We start from the raw sequence: 19,085 nt of genomic DNA, 5'->3' as shown, positions 1-19,085 counted from the left end.
TTCCCCTCCAAACCTCAGTTTCCTTATGCTTTCTTATGCTTAGCCCTCAGAAATTTAACAATGTTAAACTAATAAAAATCCTAACACATTTATTATTTTAATATACAAATAAATGAAATTGTTAAAGTATTACCTAGGAAGATGCCCTGAAATGGAATTACTTTAGTGAATATATAATTTAAAGGCTATGAAGAAATTAAGTCCCAAGTAAATAAGTATGAAAACTTATGCTTTTTACTCATCAGACTCAACTTGCACAAATATGTTTTTTCCTTGGTTTGGTAAACCCTACCCATATCACCTTTTGAAATAAATCAAATTCCTAACAATTTGAATTAATGCGGTTTTACTATACTTTGCACTGTTGCAATTATACATCTACCAAAATAAGGCAGATACTATAAAACTTGAGTGGGAATAAGATTATTATTGAAGCAAATAGACCTGCAAATCATTTATTTTATTGTGGATATGTATGTAAATGTCACAATAAGCTGAACCATTTTAGATATGCTTTGCAGTGCTCAATTTCTCATTTTTATAATAAGCCATTTCTATTTCCCTTAGATAGAAGAATTCAGAAAACTGGTCCAGGAGACATACATATATATAGGCTTTGAAATCATAAAAGTTTTGAGGGTTTTTTTTTTTTTTAAATAAAGACAGTACACTCAATGATTTATCAAATGCTTACATTATATTTTGTAAAGGACAACAGTCAATAAAGTCACTAGTGATGTAAAGAGATTACATTCTCCCACACTGACATGAACACACATACATTCTCTAAACATAAACACAGCTTAAATTCACAAATATCTCTTTTGCTTCAAGACTAAAGTTCTATTAAAAATCACACAATGGGAATTTAGTTATTTGATGCAACCACTAATCTAGTACTTTTCCAACAAAACCCAAGTATTTATATCACAAAACCCAGGTTATAGTCAGTGGACATGCATTAATATACAACTGAACATTACACCAAAAAAAGTACCAAATACAAAATTTCTCTTAATTTTGGCGGCTCTCAATTTCATGGCACATTACAAAAAAAAAAAAAAAAAAAAAAAAAAAAAAAAAAAAAAACCCAAAAAAACAAACTGTAAAAACAGGTTTTAAATATTAGAAAAAAATGGTAAAAATAAAAAAAATTTTAATAAAACTATTGAGTGTTCATGTAGGGCTGAAGCACTTAAAACCAATCCCCCCCCCGTCAAAACAGACGGCTCAATATTTACAAGTATTAGGTTTTAATTACAAGGGAAATAGAGGATTCCTTTCTTCCTCTCAAAACATTACAGTTTGGTTTGTCAATGTTGATATTCTGTAAATACTGTAAAACTAAAAACTCAGAAACAGCTGGATGTGTGACAGGAATGAGAAATAACATGCAAACCTTCGTATTTTTGACCACCAGTACAAAGCCTTGTCACCCCAAACACCTAACACTGTACCTCATGTTATAGTACCACCAAATTAAGCAAAGTGCAGCTCTTAGGTGGTACTACTATTCCTTTAGCAAAGCATCCTGCACTGTAGCAGCACAGGACTCAAGTTCTGGGTGGGTTTACCATACTTTTCTGTGGCTCAATAGGAGTTAAAAATTATTCTCTAGCAACCCAAAAAAAAAAAAAAAAAAAAAAAAAAAAAAAAAAAAAAAAAAAAAAAAAAAAACAACCACTGGGGTAAATAGTTAGAAAACAAAATAATACAATTTTTTTCATACAAAAAAGTATATCCTTGTTTTCCTTCTGTCAATATCATGTGGTTCTCAAATCTTATAGCCACAAAAAAGAAGGGCATTTTATTGAAATAGTACAGTATTTTTTTTTTAATCAAGGTTAAAGTGCAAGTAAGTATATCCCAGAATCTCTGGTATTACAAGAGGGTTATCAAATACTATAAAAAAATGACTGTCACAAGGGACTACAAAAGATGTTTCAGTTATGATCAAAAAAGTGATCCCTTAAGTTTTATATATGAGAACTACCTATATTTAGAACTTTAACTCCCACGCCTAGTAAGATTTGCAAATAGTATACCAGTGTCTCTTTATAATGTTGAGTTGTGTAATTCACTAACTACAGCAAGAATTCTAAGGCTGGAACAGGAAGAAAAGTGAATGACACTGCTTGACAGTAAAATAAGGAACATCAATTTTTAACAAAAATTCTAGCAACAAGCTTTTAAATAATGAAGAAAAACCCATGAAACAAAAATTTAAGCATACTTATTAAGTTCTAACCTTCAGATGAAATAGAAAACCTATTTCACTTAGGACTGTATTAAATAAATTACATTTTAGGGAAGGAGATTACATACTAAATATTTATGCTCCTCAAAAAAAAAAAAAAAAAAAAAAAAAAAAGCCTACTCATGCCTAATCCACAATTATACCCTTACCCTTAGCTAGCAAAAATACTACCATAAACCAACTTTAACATTCTTTACTTTTAAGAAACTTTTGAGAAAAACTTAAGTAAAGGTTGCCATTAAGTATGAAGGCCCACTAAACCTTCCTTTGCCAGATGAGAGCCTCAAATGGATCCACTGCTTCATCAGTGAAAAGACACAGAAGTTATTCAAAAGAATGCACTGGATAGCTTTATTTAGTCCCTTTGAAAAAGAAAAGTTTAAATAAAAACAAACAAAACAAGAATTCTAATAGTGTAAACAAGTCTGGCTCAGCAAGGAAACTGAACGCAAATCCAAGATGATGTCCATGAAAACAATGATGGTGCATCTTTAATATTAAAGAAATCAGAGCTATAAAAAAAAGTTTATTTTCAAAGCCATCATTCCAAAGCTTATTTGTGCTCCTTTGTTGGTGCGTAGTAAAGTTCCATGGGCTTGTTCACTTTCCAATACTTCTCACTGACCAGTTCCAAGGAAAAAGAACCATTTAGTACCTAAGAATGAAGAGAAAATATGTATAATTGAGGTAAGGAATATTATAGAAATTAAGAATTAGAAAACTGCCAGAAGACATGGAACAGTGATTCTGAAAAACACAATTATTAGTTCTAGTGTCTAAACACAACTGTGGCTAAAAGCAGCCTTGCCAATGACATGGCATATTTCAAGAAATAAAAGAGGACCATAAAAATCAGTTTTCCTGAGAGAAATTTTCTTTTCCCAATGGCCTGGTATGTACAATTTCCTTTCAATAAGAGAAGCTATTATATTTATGTAAATTCACTTGCACTGATCCTCCCATATCCTCTACTCAATAGCTTATTTTTCCATTTACATATAAAGATAATTTTCAATATTCATTTATGGAAGATTCTGAATTCCAAATTTTTTTTCTCTCCCTTACCTCTCCCCTTCTTGAGGGGAGATCTCCTTGAGAAAGCAAATAGTCTGATACAGGTCATATATGTAGCCTTTCACTACGCCATATTTTTGCCTTCATTTCTTAAGTAAATTCATTTTTCCAAATGCTTTAAAGCATGTATCTGCTATGGCTAAATATGACACTGAAGCTTCTAAGTAAACTAACCCCTTTATGAATCAAAATGTATTTTATATACATCACTCACTTCCTTCTATCCCCTTTGGGTCAGTATGATTGTAGAAGCAGAGTTCCAAGTCTCAGATCCAACAGCCAATTAAATAAGATCACTAAAAAGTTCTAAAGGCAAAGATTGCCACTCTAGCAAATAAGTGCCATGAAACTTCTATTATACTACAGTAGATGAAAAAGCCTCACGTACAGAGTCCCAAAGACTCTCTGGGGAATACTATTCAAGTCTTTCAATTTAAAAAAAAATGTATAATCTGTAGCTGTAGCTTCTCCTATTCTTATTCTTTATTCCTCAAAAAGCCCATAGAAAATAGAAGTGCTATTAAGCATTTAGCATAAAGAAAATGGTTAAGTATTCAAAAAGTGTACATAATTATGTTGTAGGGGCAATAAGACCTGAAATGAACTCAAGTAGTATCTCATGACAAATAATTCCCTCCAAAAATCTTAGGTGCTTCATGGAGTAAGAAAAGATTTCTGGACAAAGAAGGTAACAATACCTTTTACAGGATGCCTTAATGTTACATATTAAGCAGTTTCAGGTACTCACAGTGAACTGTCCATTAGCTGTAGCAATGTAAATCGTGTACTGCTTCTCACTGGCTGTATCCAGGTTCATCTGGTTTGATTCTCCCTTGCTCCGGAGCTCTTCTAAAGCTAATCTCACAGCTAGGTACTTGGACAAGTGATCAACCGTGGCATTGCCTGAAGTCTTTATGTATCTGAAAGAGGAGGAATTTTTAAAAAGCTAAGTGCTGAAAACAAAAATAATCTTCAAAATCTTCAGATCCTTTGAGTTTATAATATGAGGTATGAGGTATAAAACAAATTTCTAAGATATATTTCAGCATTTTCTATTCCTCCTGCCTTGTTCTAAAGCCATCCACCATATTGATATCCTACAGTTCCTTCATAACTCAATTTCAATGATATCACCTACACAAAGTTTTCTAAGTCCCCATACCTAGGAGTGCTTTCTCCTTCATTTAATTTCAGTCATTTATGGATAATGGCAGGACCTCTTAAAGTGGTCATCAAGTACTGGATGCTATCTATTTTCACTTTCACTGGTCCTCCCATATCCTCTACTCAATAGCTTATTTTTCATTTACATGTAAACATAGTTTTCAATATTTATTTCTCCTTGAGGGGAGATCTCCTTGAGAGAACTAATAGTCTGATACAGGTCACACATGTGTAATCATTTCAAACCTATTTCCATACCCTCTACTCAATGACAGCACAGTACAAAGAGTGAAGACAGATTCCAAATGTAAATACACACAAAATGGAAAAAAATCAGAACACTATTACTTCCTTATAAGCCCTCTACCACCTAGTATTCAAAACTTCAATTTTCTCCCATCTTTAATAGAACAAAGGTAGAAAAAGGAACGGAGGAGCTCTGAAATTTCTACATCCTTATATCAAAACTTTAAGTCTCATAATCTCAATTACTTTAATTTCCAACTTACTAAATTAAAATTTACTAATTTACTAATTAAAATTTACTAATAGAAGAGATTTTATCTAAAAACATTTATTATACATTTACTATGTGATAGGTCAGTTGCTGGGTAAGGAAACAAAGACTAAAGAAAAAAAGAAATAGAGCACACCCTCCTCAAGCTTTCATTGCATGTAGAGAATAACATACACACATCTAAGTACTTTTAGAGTAAATTCAAAGCACAGTCTAAAAAAGAGGCATAAGGAGCTGATGGGGAGGTAAGAAGTCTTTTGTAGAAGGTGGTCATTGTATTAAGTTTAGAAGAAAACTAGGGATTTTGAAAGTTGGAGGTGATTAAGGGAGGCTGTGCTGCTAGAAAAAGACAGAAAATGAAACAACAGATGGGAGGAGCATCAAAAAGGTTGAACAGTAAAGCCGTTTTTTCAGTCATGTCCAATCTTCATACCTGTGGGGCCCAGCACATCAAGGACTTGTTGGGTAATCTTCCCCCACCTGCTCACCTCGTCTGGGCGCTGTCATCCTTCTCCATCAGCGTAGGGTGAGGCCTGAAAACCAACTCAATTTCACTAGCGCCATCCAGGACGGGGTCAATGGCCACTGTGGCATTGTTGTTATCCAGTTCTAACCCAGAATCGTCTGATGTTTTGGTCCTTTTGTTACTAGGCCCAGCTTCTTGATTGCTGTGAGTGGACGCATTGCTGCAGTGTGAACTGTCCCCATTGTCCTCTGCTCCGCTGCCATTTTCAATTTGTTGTTTCTTGCCTCGCTGCAGCCTAATGAGCAAAGTTATGTGATATTACTTAATTAGCCTTGTTAAAAGCAAAACAAAAAAGAAGTGAGTCTTTTACTCCAACACGGAACAATCTTGACTGGTGACTTTAGTAAAGTTATATCTATAGTAAAGGTATAACTAAAACATTTTTCCTATCATGTGCTTGTAGAAAATACTTTTTAAAAAAATAGAAGAATTAAATAGAACACATATAGTAGCACCTAAGATTAGCAATGATAGAATATAAAAATTAGTAAGAAAATCTCTAGCAAAACTAGTAAGTTTTCCTGTATGTGTGTATAATGCGGTTTAAAAGACAGACTAAAAAAATCCAAATCAATATTTATTTTAATTTAAAAAGTACACTTAAATTTCAAAAAAAAATAACCAACATACTTTCTCTTATCTATTTTTAATTTAACATAGGATATTAAAATTAGCTTAAATTCTGAATACAAATCATGTGATGATGATGATGATGATGATAGGGCCATAAGGTTCACAAAGCACTTTATAAATCTATTAATCCTAAAAAAAAGGTGAGATGATATTATTCCCATTTAACCACTGAGGAAATTGAAGGTGCACTAGATTAAGTGACTTGACCAGGTCACAAAGCTAAGAAATATTTGAACTTGGATTTGAATCTGGAGCTCCCTGATTCCAAAGCACAGTGCATCACCTAGCTGCCTATAAGCAAGACAGGAAAAAGGACATCCTACAGATAGCCTGAGATTTAAAAATATATGTAAAAAGTTCACGACATTTCCAGAAATCCTAATTCTTCAGTGACATAGATAATCTTTCAGGTAAGAGTTAACATTTATATGGGGCAGCCAAGGGTACCACAGTACACAGAGTGCTGGGACTGGAGTCAGGGAGGCATTTTCCCAAATTCAAACCCAGCTTCAGATACATACTGGCTATGTGATCCTAGGCAAGTCACTTAACTCCATTTGCCTCAGTTTCTTCATCTGTAAAATTAGCTAGGGAAGGAAATGGCAAACCCTTCTAGGATCTCTGCAAAGAAAACTCCAAATAGGTTCAGAAAGAGTCAGGAATGACTGAAGAAAAGTGATTGAACAACAAATATTTATATATAATTTTAAGGCTTGAAAAATATTCAAAATACTGCAATTATAGTCATCCCCTCTGCATGTAGCTGTTTTGTCTGTCATTGAATTAATAGAAAAGGGACAAAAGAATAAGCATTCAAATCATAATTACGTTCCAGGCACTGTTTTATGGGCTTTTTAAAAATATTGATTTGGTCTGCAAATATTTTTGTTTGCTCCAATTTACATTATTTTTATATGAGGACTTCTATAGTTTTAAATTTATATCTACGTGTGTGTGTGTGTGTGTGTGTGTGTGTCAGTGTCAAGCCCATAGCTGGCAAAATTCCCCAGTCTTTCTGGCATCAGATTAAAATATAATTGGGAAATGTTTAACAAAAAAATAAAAATATAACATAGAAAAATTTTAAAAAGCTCTACATATATTTCATTTGAAAGTTACAACTACTCAGTGACATAGGTGATATTAAGGCCATTTTACAACAAAAACAAAAAGGAAACCCCAAGACACAAATCACTGTCTGAACCAAAAATTGGACTCAGGTCTTCCTGATACCAAATTCAACATTAACACATTATGCCATATATATATATATATATATATATATATATCCCTTCTAAAACAGAGGCATTTCATTTTAACCTGCCTCAGTAATTAAACAAGTATAATGAACACAATTTTTAACCTTATCTTGATGAAAAAAAGGTTGATGAATACTAGCTTCTCAAACAGCATGTGTAGTGATACCCTTAGGAACCATTTTATATCTCCTGGGATTAGCATGCCCTTTCCCTGAATGAGCCTGGATTGCTGTTATTCCATCTTAACATTGTGTCTTCTCCCTCCATGAACCCATTTTCTGACTTCATGCCTCACTGTCAGTAATGAGTCTTATATTTTTCTCCGAGGTTTCACTTTTAAAGTGTCACCTATGTAATAACCTGTTATTTGACTCCTACTTTTTTTATTATAATCTTGCACAGAACTGAAGACTGTCAGGAGAAAATGACCAACCAAAGTATTTTGTATGAAATTAAGATCAATAATGGTCTGTGCTCGAGAAAGGAATAAGACGGATCTATTCCTCTCCTACCCAGCAAAGTGCAAGAGTTTTGTAATAGATGATTTTGCTTAGATTCACCCAACTTTTCCCTTACAGCTTACTTAAAAATTGAAACTATAATAGGTCTCATAAACAGAAGCTTTATTTTACTTAACCATTGTTTTAGTTTAGTTACAAATAAATCAGCCTGACATAGTTATACTGTCCACTGAGCTTTCTCTTTGCTTTACTAATGTCAGAAAAGTCACTCACCTATGTCTCAGTCCCCTCATCTGTAAAATGAGAGGATATGACTAGATGACCTATAATGCACCAGCTAGCTCTAAAAATTGTATTTTTATGTCCTGTATAAAATGCAAACTATTATAAAAACGGAATGTACTACTTTAAAATGATCCAAATTAAACTATAACCTGTCTTACTGATAGTTCTTCATCTAGTAGTTAGACTAAGTAACATCCTGAATTTGTCAGGAAACTTGTCTAGACAAATTAAATATAAAACTATAAAAAGAGAAGAGGGGACACTTGCAGGGAGAAAGGGAAGAATAACTCTTTCTCAGGAGTAGTAAAAACCTATAAAGCAAGAATCAGTAAGCCCAGGATGAAATCCACAGTCCCCATTCCCAAACAACTATATTTAGAGCAAGAACAAGGAAGAATAGAGGCCCACTGCTGAGGAAAAGCTGACATGTTAACAAAAGATGAGAAAAACCAGAATCACTCAGCCTCCCTTTCTGCATCCATCTTCTCTATCAAGGATAATGATATTCAAAATTAGAAAGAGTAGAATAAAAGTCATTAAGAGGAAAGAATAAGAGCACACCTCGTCAACACCAATGGGCTCAATTTTCGTTGTCATCCCTGGGTCTTGAAAAAAACCTGCAGAGGTGCTCCACATGCCTAGGACAGACTCCCCTCCTCTGCCTTGGAGAACCCTTGGAGAAGTAAGGTCACTGTCTTCTTCGAGATCACCAACAACTAATGCCCTCTGCCCCTAGATGACCCTCTTATTATGTACTTGTCTGCATATACTTAACATACCTGTATGTTGACTCCCCAATAGAATACAAACTACTTGAAAGCATGAACAGTTTCTTTTTTGTTTTCATATCCTCAGTGGCTGGCCAACAGTAATAATACTAAATGCTTAATTAATAAGTTGAATAAGATATAAAGAGACTGAACTGAGAAACATGGTTTGAAGATTGTTTAATCAATCATCACCAACCTAAAGGAATATATCTAATGATACATTATAGGCACTCTGTATAGATATCTATCTAATGATATATTACAGGGATCTATGCAGAGTCCTGTCTCTTCAACATTTACACCATCAACTTGAATAAAAACATATATGCATAAAAAGAGAAAGCAGAATACCTAATACCCATGGACAATAAAATCAAGATTTTAAAAGATCAAAATTAAGATTATATCTAATATGGATAAATTCAAAATCCTATAGTTTAGTGCATAAAACAAGTATAAGATAAAAGAAACCTGGGGCTTTTAGTCAATTAAGCTCAATATGAGTCAACAGTTTTGCTAAAGGGAAAAAAAAAAATTTTGGGTAATAATTCAGCTATGTTTATATGGCCGTGCAGATTGAAAATAGTCTCTATCTACTTGGTAATGGTCAGATTACATCTTAAAATATTTATTTGATGTCTAAGTATCGTTTCTCAAAAGAGACATTACTTAAACTGGAATACTTCCAGAGAAGGGCAACTAATAAGCAATTAGGAAAGCAAATAACTGTATGGTTAAAAAAAAACCCAGCAAATTTTACCTTATAAAATAGATGCTCTGGGAAAACATAAACAGAAAAAATATAAAACAATGCCTCTTTGAAGCTTCAAGGAACAAATCTAGATCAATGGGGCATTAGTCAGAAGGAGTATGTTTTAGTTCTGCAGAAGGGTGAATTTCAGAAAGGCCTGGAGAGACTTACATGAACTAATGCTGAGTGAAATGAGCAGGACCAGGAGATCACTGTATACTTCAACAATAATACTGTATGATGACCAATTTTGATGGATGTGGCCATCTTGAACAATGAGATGAACCAAATCAGTTCTAATAGAGCAGTAATGAACTGAACAAGCGAAAGAACTCTGGGAGATGACTATGAACCACTACATAGAATTCCCAATCCCTTTATTTTTGTCCACCTGCATTTTGGATTTCCTTCACAGGCTACTCTATTTCACTATTCACTATACACTTTACACTATATACTTTTTGTACAGCAAAACAACTGTTTGGACATGTATACATATATTGTATTTAATTTATACTCTAACATATTTAACATGCATTGGTCAACCTGCCATCTGGGGGGGAGGGGAGAGGGAAGGAGGGGAAAAATTAGAACAAAAGGTTTGGCAATTGTCAATGCTGTAAAATTACCTATGCATACATCTGGTAAATAAAAACTATTAAAAAAAAAAAAAAAGAATCTGAATGGTAACAGGGAAGATTCTAGAAAGATGGTGGAATAAATTGATAAATTTCAGAAAAAAATTTTTAAAAGGGTGAACGTCTTGTAAAGAAAGCTGACCATTATAAAGGTATTAAGTGTCCCATCAATAAAGGCATTCAATGTAAAAGTAATGACTATCCTCTCAATAAAGGCATTCAAGTAGAATAATGACCTATCAGTCTTCTGCTTTGAAAGACTGACTAGATAATCTCCAAAGTTCATTAAAAATGAAGATTTCATGATTCTACTAATAATGTCCTTATTCTTATTCGGATACACAGATTACTATTTCAGTTCCTTACAGTCATAATGGAGAATATCTTCCAATTTTTAATCAGTGGCAAATCTAGCTGTTTGGACTATGATAAGATTGTGACAATACCTGAGCTAGAAATAACCAGTGGGCATTTATTAGACACTAAATGCGAGGTCCTATGCTAAGTACTATAATACAAAAGAGGCAAAAATATGGTCCCTGTCCCCAAGCTCACTTTTAATGGTGGAAACAAATGCAAACAACTCTGTACATACAGGATAGATACAGCTTAATGTACAGTGGAGAAAAAAATAACCTGTTAAACTTATACAAACACTAAAGTTTCAAAATGAAAGTTACACTATCTCCAATTCCATTACTGGAACTACTTTTTTTTAAAGAAAGACAAACATCTGTTACTGGGGGGAAATGGAAACAACCAAAACATTCACTAACTGGAGAATGGCTAAGTAAGTCATGGCATATGAAGATAATCAAATATTATGGTACAAGTAAAACTGGAAGCTAAGAGGAATTCAAAGAAAACTAGATGGACATATGTACATGAAATAACTTCAAGCAAAGAAAAAAGAATCAAAAATAGGACTATAGAAACTAATGTAAAAAAAAAAAAAAAAAAAACCATAAATATCAATGAGGGAATAATGCATTATTTTCAATAACCTATACTGAAATCATTTGTTCAAATGTAAATATCCATATAGTATGTTTACATGTTACCTTCACAATAAACCATCAAAAAAAACTATACACCTTTTATTTCTTGTCATATTTTCAAATTTAAATTTAAATAAATCCAATGCTTAGTAACATTTGAGAAATTCATCACTTTTCAACCATTCACTATCCTTTTCCCAATATACCTGTTCATAGCTTGTATTTTCAGTCCCTCCTCAATACTGTGACTGAGAGCTTGTTGATTATTGTGTTTGCTGATCCTTGCTAACACTCTCTCTTGATGAGCTTCATATTCATCACGACTTGGATAAATTTTACTGATGAGAGCATCAAAGTTTGGATCTGGCCTTAGAGATCTTTTGGAAACCAACTTTTTCCGACAAGTAGGACATTCTTTGTTCCTAAATGAAAAGAAAGGAAATTAATTTATAAAATGTGTACATCCTAAGGTTTAAAAAAAAAAAAAAATCTAGTTTGCAACTGGTATGTCAATTCTTGTCTAAGATAAAACGATCTCTATAATTAAGACTTTATTCAGTTTCTTATTAATCTTTCCATTAAGATTTTTGTAGTCACAGGGTCTATTTTTTTCTTTGTTCTATTTCCCTTTAAATGCATTTAATATCTTCTTAATGCCACTCTAAATTTTCATCTATGTTGCAATTTGTTTAGTCATTTAGCAGTCCCTCCAATGTTGCCTATCCCTCATGTCATCTTTCCAAAACTGAAAAACTTGTTTCAATCTGCATTTTTATTATAATTCAGTGATTTGGTCCAAATTTTCATATTAATTGGTTTTTAATTCTTTTGAAAACTGTTTTGTTCTAAGGTTTTTTGGTCTGGTTATCCAGAGAGAAATGGCCCTTTGTCTCAAATATCTATATTAGTTCCCTAAAAATTTGTTAGCACTCTTGCCAGAAAAATCTTATGCAAAGATTTTTTTTTCCCTCAAGTAACATCTTCCATTTATATTCTACTTTTGTTGATTTTGTTCATATTAAAAATCTTTTAAAAATTAATGGAGTAAAAATTATCTACTTATTCTTTTGTGAGTACCTCTATCCCTTAAGATTTGTCCTCTAGGTATAGATAAGAAAGGGGTTGGTCTAACCCTAATTTCTTTAAGAATTCCACTAATTTTTCCTAAAAGTTCTTTTCCAAGTAATTTATACTTTGGGGTTTATAATAATATGCAGCACTTAGACAGTACTTTATTGTTTGCAAAGCACTTTAAAAAATAATCTGATCCTTACAAAAGCCCAGGGAATTAGGCGCCGTTATCCTCATTTTACAATTAAGAAAACTGAGATAGAGTTTAACTTGGATGTGTTTGTAGTATGATTTAAACTCTTTCTGACTTCATGTTTAAGCAATCTATTTATTGAGCTATCAAACATTGTGTAATTCAATTCAGTGGTTTCTGATTCTTTCTTACCTAATCTATAGTTTCTTTTTTTATTCATCTTTGTTAGATTTACCAAATTCTCCCATAATTACTGGGTTGTTAGATGCATTTTTGCAATTTAGTTCCTTTTTGGGTATCTTATTAATTGAAATGGGCAACCTGATCCTGGAAAAAAGAAAAAACAGAGGATGAACATGACAGCTGTCTTCAAGTACTTGAAGGACTATTATATGAAGGAGGATTAGTCTTTTGCCCTCATAGAGACACAAAAGGCATAATGGGTAGAAGCTGCTAAGTGACAAATTTAGGGCGGATATTAGTTTAAAAAAGCTTCATAACAACTTGGAGCTATGCAAAAAATGGAATGAACTGACTTCTTAAGTAAGAGTTCCTTGTTCCTGGAAGTGCTTGAAGTAGAGACTGGATAGTCACATTTCAACTATATTATAGAGACTTCTTTCACCCTTTTCAATTCTTTTCAATTCTCAATTTCTACTTTTTTTTACAAAGTTAGATGCTATGCTATGTAGCATATACACTTGGTATATACATAAACATGTGTATGAAAATATACATATTTATAGTATATTTCAGCATATACTGTTTCATTATGTAGTTTCTTTAAATATAATGTAATTTACTTATCTCTCTTGGTTTTATGGATTTGCATTTTTGAAATGCCTCTTAGCATGATTCTAACTTTGTTTTTTTTTCATAAACCCCAGCTACAGAGTAACTTGTTTGTACTTATTCCATGTTACCAGGATTTTTGAATTTAAATTTAAATTATTAAGAATGCCAGATTTCTCGGTGTTTTTTTTTTTCCAATTTATTTCTTTTATACTAATTTTACGCATTTCATATTAAGTTACTATTTTGTCCCTGTATTAGCTTTACTTAAATTATCTTAATAAGTCAACTCCCATGGATTCTGTCTTTCCCCATCACCCTCTCCCATATTTACATAGTTTATCCCAACTTTTCTGAATTTAAATCGTGACTTTTTTTAACCCATTAGCCCCCTTTGACCATTTTTTATTTTAAATATCATTGTTTTGCTTATAATATTCTCTTTTCTTTTTTTTTTTGGTGAGGCAATTGGGGGTTAGTGACTTGCCCAGAGTCATGTGGCTAGGAAGAATTAAGTGACTAAGGCCATATTTGAATTCAGGTTCTCCTGACTCTAGGGCTGGTGCTCTAACCACTGTAGCACCTGTTATTTCTTTTCCCTTAAGATCTATCTTAAATTTTGTTTTCTGATTCAGTATTTACTCCTTCTATGCCTCATTCTTAGAAATATTAGAAACAGTGCTACCTGCTGATTGGTCACTGTAGCCAAAGTCATAAGGCCTGGTCCTATGTCTCTAGCTGTCACAAAGATTCATTCACACATCCCTTTTTCTTTGAGTGGGATGTTTCCAGGGAGATTATAGTCTTTTTTTTTTTCTTTCTATAGATATAGACCTCCTTTTCCAAAGGAATGTTCTTTTGTGGAACCCTTTCATCTTCCCATCTGGAATAAGCCTTCACCATTCTCATCCTAGTATCATCCCTCCATTGTTTTTATCATATTCTTCCATAATCCCTCACTCTGTTAAGAAACTAAAGTAAGTATTATCCCTTCACTGTTCAACTATGGGCTTGGCAGAGATGCACTGACCACCTTCCTTATTACTTATTTCCCCTCTCTCCATTTGTTCCCTTAGGCCAAGCCATTATTCCCTCTGACAAAAAAATACTGATTCACTTATAAAGGATAAGAATATTTATTTCATGGGGTATTCATTCAACTCTTCCTTTCCTTCTTCAGATTACTTAATTTCCCCTTACATCTAATAGTCCTTCAATTTCTTTTTGTACTGATAATCACTTTGTTCTATTCACAAACTGATTTAAAAAAAATAACTTGCAAATATTAATTTTATCTTTGTTCTATTTGTTGTTAGGATATTTATTAAGAGGAAGCCTCGTCTCTTTTTAGACCATAATGTCTCCAACAGATGCTGGTGCAATGTATAGAAGAGTGGAGGCCTGGAGTCAGAAAGACTCCTCTCCCTGAGTTCTAATCTGCCTTAGACACTGACTAGATCTAGCTGGGTAACCCTGGGCAAGTCAACCCTTTTTGACTCAGTTCCATCATAAAATGAGCTGGACAAGGAAATGGCCCCTTGTGTCTTTGCCAAGAAACCTCAGAATCAGGGAATAACAAATGCCTCAGTCATTTTAAATTATGAGGCTTAGATTTAGATCACAGCTTGTGCCCATTTGTTCCTTAGAATACACTGTTTATTTTTTTTAACTTCATATAACTGTAGAATAATCTTGAGTTATTAAAAATGCTTTTCCTTTTGTTTAAAGTTCTTTTTCCTAGCTGCTTGACTCTTATTCAATTAGATGTTAGATGCTTAAGTTATTATTTATATCTTGTTGTTTAGATCAGCTGTAGAGAATTCATGTTCTTTTAATAAATGTTGCCTGTAGTTTCTATAGCAAAATACTCTTCCACTTCAATATTTTTGTTTTTCACACATTCTTTCAAGAGATTCTACTTAAGAAAGATTCGATCAAGATGATTTTTTTCTGTTCTGTTGTTGGTGTGGGTTTTTACATTCTGCACTGGGATATCCAATTTTTTATCTAATTCCTATTCTAGCTAGATTTCATTGTGTGGCAGTAGTGCTCAGTGAAGGTGAAAATAGATTGGGACCATCTTGCAAATGGTTTAAAAGTTAGATCAATTAATATTTTAATCTAAAAAGTAATAGGAAACCACTTAATTTATTGATTAGAAGTAATAATAGTCAAATCTTTATTTAAGGAAAATCACTTTGGCAGTGGATCCCAAAATGAATTGTGGTGGAGAGAGACAAATCAGGAGGAGACTGCAACAATCCAAGGTGTGACAAGAACTGAGGCCATGAATTAAGGGGGTGGCTATATGTGGGGCAAGGATTGAGTGTGAGAAATGTTATGGATGTAGAAACAACAAGGTTTTGGCAAGTGTACAGCCCTAGACTTGATATCCTCCTGACATTATAGACATGGAAGACCCAGAGTTGGGGGGTCTCTTAGACACAGTCTGGGGATCAGGTTGCTCTTGAAACCACTGATGGTATGGTTACACAGTTCAGGGAGACACTGGCTATCAAGAGGTGATAGCCCTTGGAGAAGAACATCTAAGATGGCGCCATGGGGACACTCCACAGTAGCAGTAGTCCTGAGGAGGCCAGCGACTCAGCCCACCACAGACCCCCAAGAAGAAGCACCGAGACCCCTTCTCAAAGGAGGCAGAGAAGGACTCTGCTGGGAAAAGAGAGGAGCAGAAGAGAGTGCCTGGTGCCGTTGGCTGGGAGGGGCTACCCTGCCCAGGCTGGCACAGGCCGAGCGGGGCACACAGCCCAGGGGTTTGTAAGATGTCAAAGGAGCTCGACTCAACAGCCTCAATTCCCTCTGGGAGCAGGGGGGAGGCTTCAAGGCTCGGAATGATCTGTGGAGGAAAGTCCGGCAGGGAGGTAGCTGTGTTGAGGTGATGGTCTGGTAACATTAGATACCACGGGCTCCTAATTCTTCTGCACTCCCCCAGCCTGCCAGGGGTTCTTTCTGCCACATGCCCTTCAGACGGGGCGTGTCTTATGTCGGCTGTTCTACTGAGAGCTTCTCCTGACTGGGTTGGGAGATAGGGGACCCTGAAGGGAAGGCCTACATGTTTGTTTGTCAATGTGATCTGACTGACTTTGTCCCATGTCTATGCTAAGATCTTAGGAAGATTCCATTTCAGGTTCTCAGGTCTGGAACATAATTCCTTTCCCAAAAACAAGGACTTCAGAAACTTCAACAACCACTGCAGCAATCCTTGCCAATAACTAAAAACTTAAAAAAACTCTCCATAATTGTAGACTTTGTTACAAATAAATTATGCTTAGTAGACATAATCACTGTTAGACATTTTCAAAAAACTTATCTCACAATTTTCCAATACTGGTACATAAGCACAAGAAACATACTTATGTTGGAATTCACTTAAAATGTGTTATCAGCCCTTGCCTTAAAATAGCATATACCATGCTCCACAGTAATATGATTTTATCTACTTAAAAGGCTAGAAAAAATATGGCTTACTTTCTTCTCAACCTTCCAAGAAATATGCATCTTACATTTATTTATATTCTCCTATGATAACACAAGAACAGAATCAACTCTTCTCATTATTTAATCTTTAGTATTTCTCTCATTTCAAAATACATAAAATTGCCTGCCGATTATAAACATATCCTGAAAACATGTTCCTTTCTAGTTCTAAAAAGAACATTCTTCTGTATACTGTATATTTTTCTTATGTATGAAAATTATCATCTCATCAATTCTTATGGTACCAGAATACTTTCCAATAGTTAAAAGGTTTTCTAATTCCTACACAATGTTCAAACACAATTTAAGAGTCTAAAAGATTGTTCAACATCTCTTTCTTCTTTAAATTTTTTCAATTGCATATAAAAATAATTTTTTAAACATTCTTTAAAAATGATTTTTAGATTCAATTTTCTCTTTCCTTCCTCCCCCAGATGGCATGCAATTTGATATAAGTTATACACAACATACCCACTTCTGAGGGCTGTGATGATACAGTCTGCACAGAAGCGATGTAAACACTCTTTTGTGGTCATAGTATTCTTCAACATATCCAAACAGATTGGGCACATTAATTCACTATGTAGACTTCTAGGTGACACCACAATTTCCAAGCCATCTGTTATTGCTTCCTATAGATCCAAAAAAAAAAAAAAGGAAAACTTGAATAAAATACTCAGATTTACTTTGTAAAATCCTAAAATCATAATTTGCTATAAATATCTATGAACCTGTATGTTTGGCTCACAGGGTCAGTTCTCCTATTAATTAGACTTCATTTCTCTTTTCTGCAAAATGAGGAAAGTGGACTAGGTAAGTCCTTTCCAGTTTTAAACATCTTTTGAACTAGTGTTTCACAACCATACAACAGGCTAGTAAAATATCCAAGTCTCTGCTGCGAACTACTTCATCTTATACAACTCAACTCAGACGCTCAAAGAACAGAGACAGAAAATAGCTGAAAGCAGGAGAAATAGGGTACAAAGAAGAGAAAGAAAGTCATTTTAAGTTCAATGGTTTTAGGGCTTTCAGTAATACAAGTTTTACCTACTGTTAAGACATATACCTGGCAAAATGGGAAAGTGACAAAATAATACATCTCATAAAAGCATGCTCTACTTAACATCATTAATTGTTCCTACCTAAAAATATTTACCAGGAAAAAAATTATATTACAAATAGGCACCATTGCATTATCAATGATCAGAAGGGTTTTGGTTATCAAGGCACAACAAATGTCAGTGGTCTAGTCAACAATGTTATTTTCTAGTTCATAATTAAAACAAAACAAAACAAAACCACATTTCAAAATAGCACATAGATTTACCTAATCTATAGTTTTAGGTTTTTAAACATCAAAAATATAGACATTTCTATAACTTAAATCATTTCTTATAACTATACAAATTTCTTACCTCAATGTTTCAAATCATATTTTAACATAGTCTATATTACCTGAGGTGTTCGCTGCAATTCATATAAACTTAGTTCCCATGTTTTGCTTAAAGGTTGCGTTCCATTAGTCTGCACAGCCTGAGACATTGCTGAAAATAAAAGTGAGAAGAGTAAAAGTCTAATTATTTGAAGAGGATAAAAATATCACAAAAGGGTTTTTGAATATAAACAACTGAAGACAAAAGATTAACCTTTTCAAAAGTCAGTTTTATCAAAGTTCCTTAAAGAAGTTAAAGTATTATATGTGGTTAAAAAGATCATTAAATGTCAGAATTAAAAATTTTACCTAGGAAATATTTAGTATACTCTTAAAAAATAAAAAATGTTTCTCTTCAAATGTGTTGATCAGCAGAGATTTTGTAGTTCTTATATAAATCTCTTGAAAAAAAAAAAACACCTAACTTTTCATTTTTCCAATTTAAAGAACATATTTTATAAATCTACTTCTAGGAGCAAGTTAAAATTTCTTTAAGTCAATTAATAAAATGACAACCTCATAGGATATACATGCTATTTTAACAGTCTTCATTAGTAAAATAGAAAATATTTTATTTATAGTCATTTTCCATATGTAAAATGGTTCTTTCTTATATTTTTAAAAGCTATTCCTCTTTCAAAAGTAATTTTATTAAACAAACTAAAAGAAAGCTAAGAGCTTGAGAAAAGGTGACAAACCATCACATATTTCAAATCATTAATTGCATATGTATATGTAATTTCTGACTGACATAATTTAATCTCAA

General features: G+C 33.4%; 1 protein-coding gene across 1 annotated transcript in view; it reads right to left on the bottom strand.

Annotated features, from left to right (window-relative positions):
- Positions 1 to 2,584: 2,584 nt before the first annotated feature.
- RNF2 (ring finger protein 2) overlaps positions 2,585 to 19,085 on the bottom strand; it is a 28,777-nt gene continuing 12,276 nt past the window's right edge. The window contains exons 2-7 of the mRNA XM_074308591.1: positions 18,343 to 18,431; positions 17,359 to 17,519; positions 11,540 to 11,755; positions 5,501 to 5,773; positions 4,080 to 4,251; positions 2,585 to 2,912 (exon numbers count right to left, since the gene is read on the bottom strand). Of these exons, the coding sequence (XP_074164692.1) occupies positions 2,811 to 2,912; positions 4,080 to 4,251; positions 5,501 to 5,773; positions 11,540 to 11,755; positions 17,359 to 17,519; positions 18,343 to 18,429 (1,011 nt within the window). The 5' untranslated portion in view covers positions 18,430 to 18,431 and the 3' untranslated portion in view covers positions 2,585 to 2,810. The remainder of the gene's footprint in view (positions 2,913 to 4,079; positions 4,252 to 5,500; positions 5,774 to 11,539; positions 11,756 to 17,358; positions 17,520 to 18,342; positions 18,432 to 19,085) is intronic.

Source organism: Sminthopsis crassicaudata, chromosome 4, assembly GCF_048593235.1.
Source record: "Sminthopsis crassicaudata isolate SCR6 chromosome 4, ASM4859323v1, whole genome shotgun sequence".
Lineage (NCBI taxonomy): Eukaryota > Metazoa > Chordata > Mammalia > Dasyuromorphia > Dasyuridae > Sminthopsis > Sminthopsis crassicaudata.
Note: the sequence above shows the minus strand (reverse complement) of the source record. Positions and strands in the feature narration are given on the sequence as shown.